Source organism: Sebastes umbrosus, chromosome 4 (genome assembly GCF_015220745.1).
Source record: "Sebastes umbrosus isolate fSebUmb1 chromosome 4, fSebUmb1.pri, whole genome shotgun sequence".
Taxonomy (NCBI): Eukaryota; Metazoa; Chordata; class Actinopteri; order Perciformes; family Sebastidae; genus Sebastes; species Sebastes umbrosus.
In genome coordinates, this window is record NC_051272.1 from 17771426 (window position 1) to 17789891 (window position 18466).

The 18466-nt window shown below is 42.4% G+C and overlaps 1 protein-coding gene and 1 long non-coding RNA gene across 6 annotated transcripts in view; one reads left to right on the forward strand and one right to left on the reverse strand.

The window, feature by feature from the left end:
- Positions 1-207: 207 nt before the first annotated feature.
- Positions 208-18466, reverse strand: part of megf11 (multiple EGF-like-domains 11) — an 89458-nt gene continuing 71199 nt past the window's right edge. For 2 of the 5 annotated variants that reach the window (XM_037768469.1, XM_037768467.1), the window contains 14 exons: positions 17357-17520; positions 17155-17257; positions 14293-14439; positions 11547-11681; positions 8671-8799; positions 7579-7707; positions 6847-6975; positions 6577-6705; positions 6236-6472; positions 5147-5313; positions 4996-5059; positions 3132-3176; positions 2276-2482; positions 208-2028 (listed from right to left, as the gene is read on the reverse strand). In XM_037768469.1, the coding sequence (XP_037624397.1) occupies positions 1853-2028; positions 2276-2482; positions 3132-3176; positions 4996-5059; positions 5147-5313; positions 6236-6472; positions 6577-6705; positions 6847-6975; positions 7579-7707; positions 8671-8799; positions 11547-11681; positions 14293-14439; positions 17155-17257; positions 17357-17520 (1961 nt within the window). In that variant the 3' untranslated portion in view covers positions 208-1852. The remainder of the gene's footprint in view (positions 2029-2275; positions 2483-3131; positions 3177-4995; positions 5060-5146; positions 5314-6235; positions 6473-6576; positions 6706-6846; positions 6976-7578; positions 7708-8670; positions 8800-11546; positions 11682-14292; positions 14440-17154; positions 17258-17356; positions 17521-18466) is intronic. The other 3 variants (XM_037768468.1, XM_037768470.1, XM_037768471.1) reach the window with 3 other exon arrangements.
- On the forward strand, positions 527-10370 carry LOC119487522. Its single transcript, XR_005206719.1, has 3 exons — positions 527-537; positions 5212-5215; positions 10286-10370. It is a non-coding gene; the product is annotated as an uncharacterized LOC119487522 (long non-coding RNA).

Consider the following 18466-nt stretch of genomic DNA (forward strand, 5'->3'; position numbering starts at 1 on the left):
TGGACAACATTTTGGCACCCAGTAACAGACTTAAATAACATTTCTTATTTGTTAGAGTGGAATCCTTCATTCATCAGTCTTGTCAACATTCATTGGTGTGATGTTTCAATATCCAGAACAACAGATGAAGAGAGACTTATCCCGTCTGACACTTGACAAGTAAATTTATCTTCCATCTATCCGGGGTATTAACCTGACCGAAACAGCTTTCTGATGGCAGAATAGGCTTTTAATTTGAAACTTACGTACCAAAACAACAAGCAGCATTGATATGACAGCAACTGGAAAAACCTTCCTCGGAGGAAAAACAGTCACGTAAAATATGATCCACTGTCACCACACTGGTCAAAGATGTCATAATGTCCAGCACTAATGAAACGTTGTCTGGGCATCGATTGTCAACATGTTATTGCTTCTACAGAGAGGTGAAATGGAATTCACATAGTGAATGAATAAATTCAGTTAATTAATAAATAAGTTCATTTGCCTGATACAAACATAAAATATTTTCGAAATGGACTTTTTACATACAGTGTGGTTTCCCTTTGTAAATATTGCACAGAGGGTATTTGTGGGTTGGTCAGATGAAACCTTATTTTCAATTTACAGTCTGACAGAGAGAGAAAGAACATTTTAAGTAACTTCAAAAACACACACAAAATGACACTGATCGTCTCACAAGAAGATAAATTGTGTGTTATCTACATCAGTGGGTATCCATTATCTGATCATGCTCATCTTTTCTTTTTTTTTTTAATTCTAGTGTCACATTGATTAAAAAAGTCACCATCACTAATATAAATTAATTAATAAAGCTTTATAAATACAAAACATAAAAGGTCAAAGCAATCCCTTCTTAACACCCAATATTTAAAAAAAAAAACGTAAACTAAGACATTTGCAAGAAAAAATGCTTTCACATAGAAAACAACACAATATCGGATCACTTCATCAGTGTGGGGGGGAAAACTTGAGACCTACTGTATGTCTTAGTAATGCCATAATGATCAAAAACTGGTGACCTGAATGCATCTCGAGATACATTTACACTGCAACTTAAAAGAAGCTCTTGAGTTACGGACACCTTTAACTGTGTGATCATTACTGGATAACAGTGAATAAAGGACCATTACAATATTTGACTATTTATCCATGCTTTATCAGACTCTCATCTGGGTTTAACATCTAGAACGGATCGTTCTCTACTATTCGACTGAACTTTTCTTCACCTCAAATGATCATAATCTCTTCATGTCAGCTGCACTGTGATCTGCAGCAGCTGCACACAGTGACAATTCATAAACTCTGATGTCTGTATGTAGTAAATCTTCACCTGCTTTGAAATGGTCAAGGTTGCCATACCTCCCTTCCTTCCTGTGGAGAAAATCACTTCTGTTTAGGGGGGCATTATAAACACTTGGCTGCCCTTGAATAGTAAACCTATATCACAGGTTAAAAATGAGCATGTGGATAGCTCTCTCCCTGTAAATAATCTGTCCACCCAATCCATGTACGCTGCCCTCAGCGCTAGTTTGGAACCATTAGGTTCCACTTCAGGAGGTCCATAAAGAGGCCGGGCAGCCGTTTGAGTGATCAGTTCTATAAGAAAATAAAATGGTTGAATGGTCGCTGGTGTGTGGGACACTCTTTCCTCCCCTCCCTCCTTCAAGAGAAAGCGTGTAAAGTGAGGGAGCCAAAGAGAGCAGGGTCCAGAAGAGCTGTGGCTGTCCCTCCATCTCAACATCTCAGTATCTTATTGAACACTCGGAGACAGAGGGAGGGCCGTCGGTTGAAAGTTGGCTGCCTGGATGCCGGCACCCTGTCAGAGCCGGAGCGGAGGAGGGTGTGCCCTCTAGAGCAGGGAGCTGGGGCTTTCTGGGGGTGGCGGGGGTGTGTGCGTGGGGCTGTGGCGCATGGGCAGTATGTCGTAGTGGCTGGGGATGTGGCTGCTGCGAGGGAGGTCATAGGGGCTCTGGGAGAAGCCAGTGGCCATTCCATTCGGTCCCTGCAGGACGCTCACTGTTGGCTCTAGTTTAGGAAAGAAGGAAGGAAAAAAAGCAGGAGAGGGACGTGAGAAACATTGAGGATTAAGAGTGACAGGCTGAGGAAAAAAAAAAGGAGGAAGGGGAGGCGCATGCAATAGAGAGGCAGCTCACATTTTCTCTTATCAAGGCTTACAAAGTCTGTACAGGCTCACGGCAGGGGGCATGACCAGAGAGGCTATAAGCTGCAGGACCCTGCTGAGCTCCACACACCAGAGCAACAACGCACTCACCAACATCATAGACATTCCTGCTCGCACTGCCCAGGAGGGTGGCAGTGCCTCCAAAGGGCACTTCACGGTGGGAGGGGGACTTCATCTCCACATAGCTGCTCTCTGTGTGCTTGCACGCCAGCCCTGGCGGGTCTCTAATGGTGGCGTATGGATTCTCACTATTCAGGGAGCAGGAGCTGTTGCTGCACATGGAGCCCTTGATGTAATCTGCAGTAGCCGCGAGACAAGGAAATATTCAGCATCAACAACAGACTTATCGCGGTGGTATTAATGCTTGACTCTGATATTACCACTAAGATTTAAGCAGACATCAGAGTGCGGCCTGTGAAAATCGTTGCCATTCTGAAGAAGTTGTACTTCTTTTGCCTCCGACAGGTGACTAATGGTGGTATGTAGTAATCAGAGTACAAAGGGGAGAGGGTGGAAGGCTCATCTCATCCATAACAGTCTCATCAGTCTGATAAGAGGCCTCATTAGAGACCGCAGCAAAGCTCCTCCAGACCACTCTGCACACCCATGGGTCCCTCACATTCACCACCGACTGCACAGTGTGGGAGACAAAATGACGTATCGGGCGCTGAGCCATAGAGAGCAATTACTGCTGGAACAAAACCTCAGCCCACCATGATCTTGTCCAAAGTGCAGAGAGTTTTCACATAAATCACGGAGAATATAAGGATATGGGATTTGGGGTCAGAGAGTCTCCGAGAGGGAGAGAAACCAAATGGGGAAATTGATGCATGGGATGTTGAGCATAAAAGGATTTTGTAATGTCGGTGCTGGTGAAGCTGAACAGGATTCCACATGCTGTACGTCTGCCCACCCACACACACACACACTGTTACTAATGATTTACCTTTTTTGGAGCCTCGCTGTGTCTGTGTCTCCCCCTGTTGAACATCTGTAACAAATGCCGAAACATGAAAGTCAAACACCAATGTATGAATTCATTCACCCAATGTGTGATGGTTGACAGGAACTATCTCGTTAAAGGTCCCATGTAGTGTGTCTTTATTCAGAGGAATATGAGGAATGCGAGGAGCTACTGAATGTTTCAACCGCTTGCTATCACATCCCCCCAAGGCTTATATAATCAGCTGTGGTCATAATGGGATATTTGCCAAACAACAATGAATCATGAAGAGAGGACACATCAGTCTATTACTTCAGTACAGCAGGAAGAACGACCTAGACTTTTTTATTTTTGAGAGGGACTTGTCATTATGATTGATCTGCTGTGTGCTTTAACACAAAATGAAAATGTCCAGATCAAGATATCGGACTTTTAAGTAAAGCATGACAAAGCATAAATCATAGATATTTAGATTTTTGCATGTCGCTTAGCAGTAATGAGCCTTTAATCGGCACACAGTTTTCATACCGGCAAAACAGTATTTATAATCTCTTTCAGTTTGCACCACCACAAACCAAGAGACTACAAACTATGATGTATATATTCAATAAATAATGTCAGTAACACTTTACTTTAGCATTTATAAACATTTAATAAATGGTTTATAACACACTAGTGTAGTTGTAGGCAGATATGGACATCTTTAAAGGAACAGTGTGTAACATTTCGGGGGATCCAAAAGCAGAAATGGAATATTCATAACTATGTTTTCACTAGTGTTTAATCACCTGAAACTAAGAATCGTTGTGTTTTCGTAAGCTTAGAATGAGCCATTCATATCTACATAGGGAGCGGTGTCTCTTCACGGTGTCTGTCGTGTTGCTCCGCCATGTTTCTACAGTAGCCCAGAAGGGACAAACCAAACACTGGCTCTAGAGAGAACCTTTCACGTTTTTACTTTACCTGAAGGCCACTGTAGTTCTCCGACATGTTTGTGAAACTGCAGTAACTTGAGCCACAGAGTGTAAAACCGTGGTACCGCCAGCCGACGTCTGACTTCCGTTGCTCCTAAAGTGCTAATCCTAAAAAGTAATTATGGTAAGGATGGCGTCTGAGCGAGGAGAACGGCGTTACAATGGTTTTGCACTCGGCGGGTCACGTTACCGCAGTCTTGGAAAGGTAGAAGTGAGTGAAGGGTTTCTCAGTACACCACTAGATGTCACCAAATCCTACACACTAAGCGTTTATGAATGTACAGCATTAACATTTCTCCTATAAAGACATATTTTATATTATTGTTTTACTATATTCTTATAATTATCTGTTTAGTCCTATGGATGCCCACAGGTGGTAGAGGAGTTATAGTTGTTGACAAATACATTAAAAAAACATTTATATCTGCTCACAACTACATTGTACAGTGTTATAAACCATTTATGAAATGTTTATGTACTGTTTATAAAGGCTAAAAGACTAAAATATGGGTATTTGAAACCAGAGATTTAAGCTATTATTGAGTAATTTTTCAGTCATGCTTAATTCTCTGTAATTCACAGACCAGCAGTGCAGTATCTGTAAGCCATCACAGAGAAATGTGCCACTGGGGGAAGTGAAAGAGGACTAATGAGCTCACAGTGACCTCCATTCACCTCCTCACCACAGCTTTCTCTGTCCCAACCGCATATCTTATCAAAATCAGAGCAAAGGTTATGTCTAACAAGAAACCTCTGGTTCATCTTCATTCACAGCAGGGTAGCTGGTGCCTATATGAGGTTTGTACTAACGGCACAGGCGCCTTTGCCCTTGAAGTAAGGATTTACAAAGGCTGTATGTGGAGTATCGTAGTAGGTAAGAGAGGTGAACTGACCGAGGTCATTGAGGTTGCAGTAGGCTCTCCATTCTGAGCCATTTCTGTTTTTCAGAGTGCTTGACTGTGAAAGAAAAAGCACAGTTTGGTGTTGCTTTTATACTGCGGTATGATATAAATGTATGTGAATACACCTGGAGAGTGGCCATACTTTGAGGGTCAGAGAGCCATCCAGGTTGCTGGAGATGGTTGAGACAACATTACACTGGGCCACAGTGTGGTAACTGGGGTTGGAGAAGCACTGGCCGCTGCTGCTGCTGCCCTGGCTCTGGTTGACCTCAGCGGGGCTGGTCCTCATTGCTACAGTACTGCCACACTCTGAGGGTTTAAACAAGGTTGAGAGATGTGAAAACTAACTAAGTACTTGTGTTAATAGTTTTGTGTCTACTATCTTCAAACTAGGGCTGCAACTATTGGTTTATTTTCACTGTCGATTAATCTGTTGTTTATTTTCTCGATTAATTGATTAGTTGTTTGGTCTATAAAATGGTGAATAATGTCAATCTGTGATTCCCAAAGCCCAAGATGACGTCCTCAAATGTCTTGTTTTTCCACAACTCAAAGATATTCAGTTTACTGTCATAGAGGAGTAAAGAAACCAGAAAATATTCACATTTAAGAAGCTGGAATCAGAGAACTTTTTACTTTTTTCTTAAAAAAATACTCAAACCAATTATCAAAACAGTTGCCGATTACTTTAATAGTTGACAACTAATCGATTAATCGTTGCAGCTCTATTTCAAAGTACTAACATGCGTGAAGATTTTAACATGTGTGCCCATTTTTGCCCGCAAGAAATCAAGATTTATCAGAATTAAAGTCTCATTGATGGACAAATGCACAGTATGCAGCATTAGGGCTGTAACTAAAGATCATTTTCATTATTGATTAATGTACTGATTATTTTCTTGATTATTCGAATAATTGTTTAGTTTATATATGTTAAAAAAGAATGAAAAAAAAGACCCCTCACAAGTCTTCAAAATGCTTGTTTTGACCAACCAACAGCTCCGAACCCAAAGATATTAAATTTACTATCGTACAAGTAAAAGAAAAACAGCAAATCATTTTATTTGAGAAGCTCGAACTAGGAAATTTGGTATTTTTGCTTAAGAAATAAAATGTTTTCGCTCACCTAATCGATTAATCGACTAATCATTGCAGGTCTACATTTGTCCATCGTAGTATGCAGCATTTGTCCTAGTGAACATTATTTTGAGTGATCTGTAAAACATCTTACCAGACAGGGAGTAGTCTGTGTTGGTGATGTGCATTGCTTGTGTGTAGGACACACTAGGCTGGATCTCGTGGCCTTTGTCCCTCTGCCTCTGTCTGTACCACACAAACAGGCTGAGCATGGCCATGATGATGAGGAGCAGAAAGATGATGCCCATGACGGCCCCCGCAGACTGGCGCTCCGAGCCTCGCGCTGGGCTAATCTTGGTGTACGGGTTCAGCTCCTCCATCATCAGAGCTGCTACAGAGAAAACACAGAGAGTGGGTTGTTTAAACGCTGTGTACACATCTGTGTTTTGAGTGGTGATATAGCGGAGAGCCTCGATCGTCTCGATCACCTCTCACCTTGATCACAGCGGATGCCTTTATATCCGGGGCTGCAGTAGCACGTTCCAGTCACATAGTCGCAGGTAGCATTGTTCAGGCACTCACACAGCTGCTGGCAACCGTATCCAAATGTACCGGCAGGACACTCTGCATGGGAGAGAGGTGCATTACTACATCCATCAAAATTAAAGCACTTAGAGTGGGAGCCAAAGTGTTTATAACACACACACACACACTCATCCACAGGGTAATTTTGCTCAGTGCTAAAATGTGTTGGGCCCACTCAACTCTGCTCACAGCTCGTCCCAATGAAGCCCGTTCGGCAAGCACACTGGCCAGTGATGTGGTCACAGTCGGCGCCGTTTTGGCAGCGACAGACTTCCGAGCAGTCTCTGCCGTAGAACCCTGAAGGACAGCCTGGGGCAGAGATGTAGAAAGTGTTGGGATGGGAGGGGCGGTGGAGAAAACAAAGAGAGGGGAGACAATGTAAAGAGTCAAGGTCATATTGCAGGGGAACACGGAAATCAATACTATTAAACGTCTCTGCAGCATACTCAATAAAGGACAATGTGAATGAATGGAAACATTTCCTGCTTCAGCAGAACATCTGGTTAACGTGTTAACACAACATATAGGTGGAAATAAAGAACAAGACAACTGGAAATAGTACGAATCTATGTGAGAGAAAAAGGAAAACAGTCCCATGCACGAGAGCAGGACACAAAAAAAAAAAGACCCTTGGGGTGAAAGATAATGGAATTCAAATTAGTTGACTGATGTTGATGATGTGCACTATCCCTGGGTGAATGACAGGAATGTATAATTAGCAAATTAATGAAGTGACCATTAGTGTCCTTTTGATGTTGCTCCGTCTAAAAAAATGCAAATGAAAAACCTCATATCATCCAGTTGCCAAGTTGTCTCTAAAATATGTTTCCCACTTGTCATGTGCTGCGGTTCTGTTTGCCTGCCAGTAGAGGACACTGTGTGTCTACTAACTGGGAGACGGGAGAGACTCACGCTGTGTGCAGTAGAGTCCGGTCCAGCCGGGGCTGCACCTGCACTCCCCATCATAGGCACTGCACTGGGCTCCGTTGTGACAGTTACACGAGTTGAGACAATCAGGGCCCCAGTGCCCCGAGGGACAGGCTGCAGACGCCAGAGACACAGTCAAGCTCATGGTCACACACCCTCCCACACACACGCTATGTCCTATATGCATGCATGCATGGATGAAGCACGTTATGTCTGAGGAAATATTTTCCACACATGGAAATATTTCACACACTTTCAAACACAGATCCTTGCAGAACATCCCTCCAAAAGCCCATTAGTTAAAGTTACTGTATTGTCTCCCATGGGAGAAAATTGTCTTTAGGGCTGCAGCGATTAACTATTAAATTAATCGCAAACTATTTTGATAATCGATTAATCGGTTCGAGTAATTTTTTAATAAAAACAAACAGCTTCCAGCTTAAATGTGAATATTTTCTGGTTTCTTTACTCCTCTGACAGTAGACTGAATATCTTTGAGTTGTGGACAAAACAAGACATTTGAGGACATCATCTTGGGTTTTTGGAAACACTGATTGACATTTTTCACCATTTTCTGACATTTTATAGATCAAAATAGAAATAGAAAATAATCAACAGATTAATCGACAATGAAAATAATCGTACGTTGCAGCCCTAGTTGTCTTGGAGGTATAGGGAAATTGCTGCATCAGGACCAGACGAGCAGATGTGTCAGGTTGAATAACTCAAAGTAAAGCACTGGTAATGTAACACCCATCTGATCATAAGTTTTTTTTTACTTTAAGTAGTTATGAAAAACACACATATATTTCCCATGGTGTGACAGCTCAAAGCTCTGCTAATGATCTTTGGCCTACAGCGCTGTAAATCAAAGAGCATAATGTATTACAACAATCATTTAAGCCAGCTATCAGTTTTACATCAGCTGGGATTGAGGGTAGTTATTGGAATGTGTAAGTTCATGAAAATGATTGATGCGTATGAAGGTAAACGCGAGGGAGAAATTAGGAGTGGAGACAGACAATGAGAGGGGAAGAATAAGCCAATCAGACACAGGAAGAAGGAGAGAAGTTATACCTTGAGAGCAATCTTCTCCGATCCAACCAGGGAAGCACTGGCAGGAGCCATCGATGGGGTTGCAGGTGCCGTTGTTGGTACAGAGGCAGATCTCGGCGCAGGCCCTCCCGTACCTGCCGCTTGGACAGACTGCAAAAAAAAACAAAAAACACTTTACAAAACTGATCTGCATATTATCACTTACATGCAAAGACTAGTGAAATCCATTAACATTATGACATCAAACTTGGACACATTATTATTGTGAGCACGTTAATACAAACAAAGTCATTCTGTCAAAGGTTGTGTAAACATATTCCTCTAATGGATGATATTGTTCTATTTGAGTGGACATGAAGTGATCTGTTTAAACAAAAGGAGGAGTCAATCGCTGCCTCCAGTGGCCCAACTGCCCCATTTCCACTCACTAGAGTGGGATGAGTGATGTGCCACAGAATTAAAATAGACCATGTACACAGACCACTGTATACATTTTTTATGAAATTAATATTTCAATGCTCTCCGGCACTCTTCAATAAAAGATCTCATTTCCAATGAAACCTCCATTGTGTTTTCTTGTCGGCCCGTGAGACAAATTGAACCAAGGTGTATCTAACCATCAGGATATGGGAGCTGCAGCGCCAGCAGATACATCAAAGGTCTCATATAAAGAGAATAGCCCAGCGTTGGAAATATCAGATAAGGTGGCTGCTGGCGGTGAAAGAAATGGCTCTGACTCATTTTCATGTGGGGAGATTTTAATGATTACATTTCAACTGGCTTTCCCCTCTTCTTGAGAGCTCTTTCAAACTCCTTCAAGCAGGTTGTCATTAGGCCACGGGGTTGGCTCCCCCATACTGCTGCTTCTGGGGTTTCAAGCCTCAACACACCGGGAGAGCTTCATTAGGCCGGGACTTTGTGTGCTGGACGGAGCACAAGTGAGGACGCCAATAGGGCTCAACAAAAGGAGAATGTGCATGTTGTTGGCCACCTTCGTCCCTCGCGGCTTCACGCCTGCTCACCAGTAATTACAATCCAGACAAATTAGGTCTCTCGCTTTTTTCTCTCTCCTCTTCTTTCAGCTAACCTATTAAACTTTTATTTGTAAGACATTGCTCAAAGCCATGACAGAGAATTCAGAAGTTCCCCATTGCCTTTCTGTAATTTATATAAAAATAAAAAAAATCTATATGTAGGTGTCTTCTCAACACAGCGATGGAGAGCAGATTTCCTCTACACTTTGATGAACCACTGACAAGACAAACACCAGAAACCATCACACATGAGTCAATATCGGACAAACTGTTAACATTGAGCTATTGAATAGATGGAGAATGAGGAAACAAAAAACTACCACGATACCCTGAACTTTTACATTTGACACATCGACCCAAATATTTAACATGTAGTCGACATTTTTACATGTCTCAATCTCTTTAAATAAGTTTCCTTTTAAATGTTTGTGGCTTTAAAGGTCCAGCGTGTAGGATCTGGCGGTATCTAGCGGTGATGTGAGGAGATTCCAACCAACTGAAGCCTCTCCCGTGTGCCAAGCGTGTTTGAGAGCAACGGTGGCCGACGCAAATACACAAATGGCCCTCGCTAGAGCCATGTGGAGCAAAGCCATTGTGTAGAGTGTACGAGGGAAGTGAGTGGTGAAGCAAGAGAGAGAGCGCGGCGGTGACGGGAGCGAGTAGCGTTAACGACTCCGGCCCAAGCAGGAAAAGTTAACAGAGTCTGGTTTGTCTGTTCTGGGCTACTGTAGAAACATGGCGGACTCCATGAGGAGGACCTGCTCCCTATGTAGATATAAACGGTTCATTCTAAGCTAAGGAAAACACAACAAGTCTTAGTTTCAAGTGATTATACATTAATGAAATATTATATTTCATTTCTGCCAATAGATTCCCCTACAGTAAATGTTACACACTGGTCCTTTAATACATCTGACACACAACAAGGCTACTGTCTACATCATCATAAACACTTCTCTTTTACAAGTAACACATTTATGATATTGTCAACACATTTTATGGTGATTACAAATATACTAACACTGAAATGTCTGCATGTCTTTTATTTAAAATGTACGTTAGATGCGCTAAAATTACTCATGATTTCTAAAAGTGCAACATCCTAATCAAACACATCTGAGGTTAAAATAAGGAACTGGAAGTAAAGATGTTTTCTATCAACAAGATCTTCCTGTGTGATTCAAACAATATTACTGAGGCAACACACAAAGGAAAAGTTTGCCTTGAAAATAAATATAACAAGAAGACGTCCGTTCTGCACGTGTTGTTTCTTTGACTGTGTGTATACATGAAAAGCAATTTACACGCAGCTCTCTTTGCAGCAGCATTTACTTGACGTGTTCTTTGTCTAAAAAAGTGGGTTTCAGCAATATTCAGGATCCTGTTGAAGGTTGTTTTTTTTTTCTTTTTGGTCTGGAGTGCACTGATAATAGCCATTATTCAAAGTTTCAAAGCTAAGATGCCAGTGGGAGAGGCAGCAGGTCATCCGTTTGATCTTATTACAGCCACTGAGCACAGCGAGGACTGTAGGGAAACTGTACAGGTGCCCTCACAAAATGCTGCGTCATAAAGGACTTTATTTGACATATAAATGAACCCTAATATATTATGAGATATTGTAGGCATCAGCACATAAATACTTTTGAAGCTGTATAATTTTTTACTCTAATGTCTTATACATTACTGTCCTATTTCTTTTATAATCATTGTTATTTCCTGTCAAGACAAAATACCAGGCATTTTCAGATATACACTGTACTTATATTGTTTTTCAGTAGCAACCACTTAAAACTTCACTGTGAATGAGTTTGACAGGAAGTGAAACAGCAAGGAAAGGTCAAAGGGACACAGAGGGGTACTTGCCTTGGTTGCACAGAGAACCGGAGAAGCCAGACAGGCACTCACAATGGCCCGTGACATGATGGCACGGCCCGGTGCTGTGCACACACTGCGGACACGACTGGCTGCAGCGATGCCCGTAGAACCCCGGAGAGCAGACTGCAGCCGGCGGAGCGTGGCAGGAGAGAAGAGGGAATCAGTCAACAACATTGGATGGCACAAGAGGCATATAATAATGAAACAGGGCGTGACAAGAGTGATCAAGGGAGTACAGAAAAAATCAAGGCCGGAAGAAATAAAGCAGAAAAGACGAGGAGAGACAGCAGAGGGAGGGAGGAAGCTGGGAAGTCAGTCTTTATTGTAATCACTCCCATTTCATCTGCTGCCAGAGACGGAGCAGTAAAATAGTTAAGACAATCGGGAAAGTCTGTTTCATGTTAAGTTTTGATGATCTATAAAACACACAGCTGTGTGTTAATGCATATTTTATTGAGAGAATGTGGACCATTAGGACATATTCAAAAGGTGGTATAAAGGTAATTATACTCACATTTTATACAAAGAGCATTAAAGCTGCAGTCGGCAACATTGAGCAAATATGATATAAAAAAAAGTTATTTTTATAAAACGGTCACTATATTCTGACAGTAGTGCATGAGACTAGATAATCTATGAAAAAAATCATGTCCATCCTCTGCCTCCTCCTGTGCCCCTGATGGCATTTGCAAGATTTCAACGTGCCTGAACAAAAACAACCAATCAGAGCCGAGCGGTCTCTAATGCAGCTGTCAATCACTGCTCACAAAACTCACACTCATATCAAACGGTCAAACTAAGCAGCGCTGATTAAATATGAATCAATATTCTGTTACATTTCTCACCTCTACAATAATAACATCTTGTAGTGTACAAGATGTTATTATTGTTATTAGTCCTATTTGTATTAGTTCTTACAGCTGCTGTGCTATTATTGTTGTTGCTCTACATGTCTCTCTCTCTCTCAATTTTAATTTTTTTTTCAATTCAATATGCTTTATTGGCATGACTGTTAGGCAGATGGCCGCCCACCTGGGTTTCTACCCTCTAAACGGGGAGTTTATCCTGGCCACAGCGCATCCCAATGCAATGCTCTTGTTGGGTCTCTAAACTATAGAGTAAGGTCTAGACCTGCTCTATGTAAAAAGCGTCTTGCGATAACTTCTGTTATGATTTGACGCTATATAAAAATAATTTTAATTGAATTGAATACTGTTTAGCTGTAAAATGAGAAAGTTTGTGACCTGGCTGCCATGTTAAAAAACAGTCGAGCCAAAACCAAGCGCCGCCTACCGGCCGAAGCAAAAGCTTTCTCATTCCGTCTCATGCACTACTGTCAGGATTTAGTGAGAGCTTTATAAAAATAACTTTTTATCGTATTTGCTCAAAGTTACTACTAAGAAAAATATCGATATAGGAAAATATCGAGTATAGGAATATTATGTTTTGTGATACTGTATCAGAAAACTATCAATATTTAATTAATAGTTTACATGCAAAGATGAATTCAGTCAACACTTTATTTCATTTGTAAAGATATGTACCCTCTCAGTGTATGTGCCCTCTGTGATAAATCAAAAATGCAGATCCCACTATTCTGATTGCATAAAAAAGTAAACTTTTTTACTATGATTTTATGTTTATGGTGGTGTGTATTTATACTATGACAGTTTTCCTAAAATTTGATTTTTAAAAAATCACAATATATCGCCTTGCTTACAGTATCGCAATATATTGAATCGTAACCCCCTGTATCATGATACGTATCCTATCACCAGATTCTTGCCAATACACAGCATATAAGTTACCGACTTCAGCTTTAACTGTGCAACCATAATAACAGCCTGCAATTTATATAAAAGAAAAACATTTTCATTTCAGTACAGTGAGAACCTTAAAAAACTACATTATGTTCCTATTTTCATAACCAACTCCTTTAATCACCATTCTCAGGAGACAATCAGTTATTTCTAAAATAAGAAACCTTTTAGGAATTGACAAACACGGCATTGGTTGTTGTTTGACAACCATGCAATGTTAAATTGAACCCCTGGGTTTTGATTTGATTTAAAGCACCAGGTGTGATACACCTCTATCATCTGGAGCGGCGTGTAATCCTCCAATTAAAGTTTCATCAGGAAAAACAGCAAAACTGCAGTTATGAGGTTTTCCCCTGATGAGAACATTATCTGTGTAAACATTGAATTTGGAGGAGTAATAACTTCCTCGCTCACACACAGAGAGCAAGAGAGAGAGAGAGAGAGCTTGTTTAGCTCTCTGTTTTACATTCCGCTCAAATTGATGTTTACAGGTTTGTGACTGTGAATTTCACTCCCAATCAGTGAGCTCATCACTTGAGAGCGGCCCCAGACAGACCTCATTCAGAAAGCAGAGCTAGCACTCCCAGCGAGCACGCCCTCTGATGAGCCTCGGACGAGGACTGTGTGTCTCCCACTGTGCGTTGGTTGTTGAGGACAGGGCAGAGGGTGTGAGGAGTGTGTGTGTGTGTGTGTTGCTGTCGGGGTAAAGACACTGTGATTAAGTGATAGCAGTGATGAAGGGTTTACACTCAAGCAGTTATGACCGACAACTAAGTGCTTTCCCTCAGCAGGCTCACCCTTCAACAATTCTGCAAAGATCAAAGCAAGGTCAATACTGTGGCGCAGTTTGTTACGGCGGCGCCCTAAGGCTCGTGCCGTTGTTACTTAAAAAGGATAAAGAGAAGGAGGCTCACTTCGTTTGCAGGACGTCCCCCTGTATCCAGGTGCACACACACATGTCCCGTCCTCTGGAGAGCAGGATCCTCCGTTCTGACAGGAACAGCTGACTGAACAGTTGGGTCCCCAGAAGCCTTGTGGGCACACGTTATCACAGTGGATTCCTGCAGGAACATTACACGAATATTCAGCGAATGCATGCTAAGAAGGCAAAGACTGTGGTAGGCTGAAATATTCTAAATAGCCTGCCATCTGTAAAAACACACCATCAAAGGACAGCATTCACAATGCCTGATCACAGTTGATCTGAGGAGGGCTATTCACCCAGCGTGGATCCTCGATTGATTTCAGTCCTGAATGAAGAGGCTGTCGTTTGGATTGGACTGTGTGTGTGTGTGTGTGTTTTTTTAGTTCAGCCCATCCTTTCAGACTCCGTTTCTCCTTTCCAAATGTATTTTATTTTTGATCTGACTGGGGCTCCCTGCCAGTGCACTGTGTTGATTAACAGGGTTGGGTCTCCAGAGAGGCCCAGCTTGTCTCCCATTCTCTTTCAGCAGAGCCGCCGTAGCGCACAGAGCCGAAAGGGAAGTACTCAGGCTACGAGAGCGCAGTCTGGAAGTGTCACTGTGTGTTTGGCGCAGCCCCAACAAACAAACGCAAAACACTGCATCCATACAGTGCTCTCACTGTGCACATGAATGCATTAGCACCTTCAAATGCATTAACCCTTCAAAAAGGGGGTAAAATCCCATGTACTGCACATACACATATGTGCAGTACATGTGTAGGCACATACACCTACTGCAGGCTCATAAAATAAAATAGATCGCTGCAAACACTCAGGCACATATGCACACTTAAGAGTCACATACTCACACACATGCACGCGCACAAACTCTGCAACCTTTCAAGCACCAGCCCTTAGTTCGAAGCCTCATTTGAAATTTTCTTTGAGTGAGAATATCTGAGAATGGTGTGGCCATTAAAGCAGCATTAGTGCAGTACCTTTGAATTAAACCTGGGCTAAACTCTGGGGACCGATGTTATACAGTAACCAGGGCGCCTTAGGGCTGGAACGGAGGAGTAAAAGGAGAGGAAATGTTAGTGCTGATGAGGAGGGGGCATGGTAGCAGTGATTTAGTCGGAGGCCCGGCCGTGGACATCAAAAGGAGGGCAAGGCTTGTGCGAGTGTGTTTGAGGTTCTGCTAGGCCAGGCAGAAAAAAAACAAAAAACGACTGCCTTTACTGTCAGAAAATGAACGCGGACAGAGCAGCACACTTTTCAGTCTAATGGTGACAAACAGAGGGGCTTTGGATGCCTAGTGAGGGAGAAGAAGAAAGAGTGAGAGAAGCCAGAACTGAAGCGTCTTCAAAGGAGGCTTTTCGCTGAGAAGTGCCAGAGGTCCCACTATCTAATTTGTAGAGAGTGAGGAGAAAAAAGCAAACCTCTCTCTCCCTCTTTAAGTCTCTCTCTCTCTCAGTGCATGTAAACACACACTCACATTACTTCAGATATAAAAAGGTGAAGTCCTATTTAACATGGACTAGCATGAAGCCCCTGCATCAAGTGTCCAGTCATAGCGCTCTTTTGCATCTTTAGGCTGATGTCAGGCTTACGACAGTTCAGCAACAACTGTGTGGGTCACAGACGGCTTACGCGTACACACTCCTAGATTCAAGCTTCTTGACAGTTTACTTAAAATCCACAATAAAACAAACAGCGAGTTGACAGCCAAGTAGGATGCCATATTTTCTCTGGTCAGTGATTTGACAGTGTTCACAGATAAAAAATAGCTCCAGTGTTTCTGTAAATAGCCATTTTATTCCATCCCTGATTCAGTCCTGTGACGAAACCCACATCTTCCTCTCTCTGGGTGCTCCTTCCTCCAGAGAGCCCATTGTCAAGCCTCTACGATTCAAGTGCGTATATGTATGTGTGTTTGCCTGGCCCAGTGGGCTGCACGATGCCCCAAGCCCTACACCCCGGTGACTCAATTAAGGCTGACAGATGGTCCCGACCTGTGCAGGATTCAGAGCATGAGAGGCCCGTTTTGCCGGCTCCGTTCTTGCAGATAATAAAACCCACATTGTTTCCCAGAATAAATGCCCTAAGCTCAGGAGGCTGAATGGAGTGGGCTGCTGAGAGCTCACAGGCTTGACCTTTCCTGCTGAATCTATTCCCTCCCTGACTGCACCTCTCCACCCGGGCTCAGAGAGCGGGTCCTCGGCTAGCCCCCCGTATTTGACATTCAGATGCGACGCTTCATTTTTGAGCATAATGATCCTCACCCTTGCTGTGACATTCACACTTTCCTACCTCCACCTCTTTTCCCTGTAAACAAATGTTTGAAATGACAAGAAACAAAGAGCAGAGTTCAAACGGAGATCCTTGGTTCAGTCAGATTTCACAACAACCTGGAACCTTAAATAATGAACACAGCCAGAATAATAATAATATCAAGAGGCCGCGTTTAAAGCTCTTGAGAGCATTCTGGGCCAATGATTTGATTCTCTGTCTACAAATATTTATCTGGTGAGTCACTTCAGACATTTGTGTATAACTAATATAAGCATGATTGCATACCAGCATCCAGTGCGTTAGCCGAGAGAATTAATTTAGAGCTCAATTCTCAACATTTCTCATTCACATACCCCGCCGGCTCGGTGGCAAAACAAATTGAACATTAATTAACAAAACACTGCTCACACATTCTGTAAACATACTGTAAAACACAAACCATGAGTGCCCCAGCATATCATCCTGTTGTGGTAAACAAGTATGTCTGACTAGCATTCTCAGGTTTTTGAGTTGATGAAGTTATTTCTGTCCCTAATGTCAGCCTGCTCGGATTAGCTATTCTTATAAAAGCAGTACTGACCTGTCCAGCCGGGGTAGCAGCGGCAGTAACCGCTCACTGGATCACAGCCATCAGCGTGGCTACAGTCACAGCGTTCACGACAGTCCAATCCATAGGTGCCGTCCTGACAACGATAAAAAACTTGCTGTAATATCTTTAAAACTCCACACATGAGCACAATGAGACACTTCAAGTTGTATGCTCAGTTAAAAGACAGACTTACAGGGCAGGACTCGCTGCAGTGCTCTCCCCTCCACCCAGGTGAACATGTGCAGGTGCCGTCTATCGGGTCACACGCAGCTCCATTGGCACATAAGCATGTCTGATTACAGCCCAGACCCCACGTACCGCTGGAGCAGAGGATGGAGCAGTCTACGCCCTGCCAGCCTGGGGTTAGAGAGAGCAGAGACACATCCAACTGTTCACAGGTATACAGTATGAACCAAGTATTGTGGATACAGCCACATTGTATTACAGTTATAATGTTACACAACTTAACACCCACAATAATAGCATAGCACAGTGGTTCCCAACCTGGGGTTCGAACCCTCAAGATAAATAGGAGGGATTCATTTAAGGGAAATTAAAGGGAAAGAAATAAAAAATGAACTCTGTTCTTGGTCAGTTGGTCGGTTCAATACGTTGTTCAAAACTGAATTATCTCAACAACTACTGGATGGATCAAGATTAGGGCTGGGCAATATATCGATATTCTATCGATATCGAGATATGACACTAGATATCTTCTGAGATTTTTGATATCGTAATATGGCATAAGTGTTGTCTTTTCCTGGTTTTAAAAGCTGCAGTAAAGTGGTGTAATTTTCTGAATTTACCAGACTGTTCTAGCTGTTTTATTATTTGCCTTTTACATTCAGTCATTATATCCACATTACTGATGATTATTTATCAAAAATCTAATTTTGTAAATATTTTGTAAAAGCACCAATGGTCAATTCTATAATATTATCGCAATATCGATATCGAGGTATTTGGTCAAAAAATATGGTGATATTTGATTTTCTCCATATCACCCAGTCCTAATTGAGATGGGTTTTTTTTGTATAGACATTCACGTTCCCCAGAGAATGAATCCTACTAACTTTGGCGATCCCATGAGTTTTTCCTGTAGTGCCCCCAGCAGGTCAAAGTTTTCCCTTATCCAGTGAAATAGAGTTGCTAAATGCGAGATTGGGAGCATGGGTCAGCGACAGCTGAGCCTAACAGCGATTACAGTGAAAACAACGGCAGCAGTGCTGACAGAGCTAACAGTGTTAACGCAGGGGGAACCGGAGGGTGGGTGCTACATTTCAACAATGGTGACGGTCAGGAC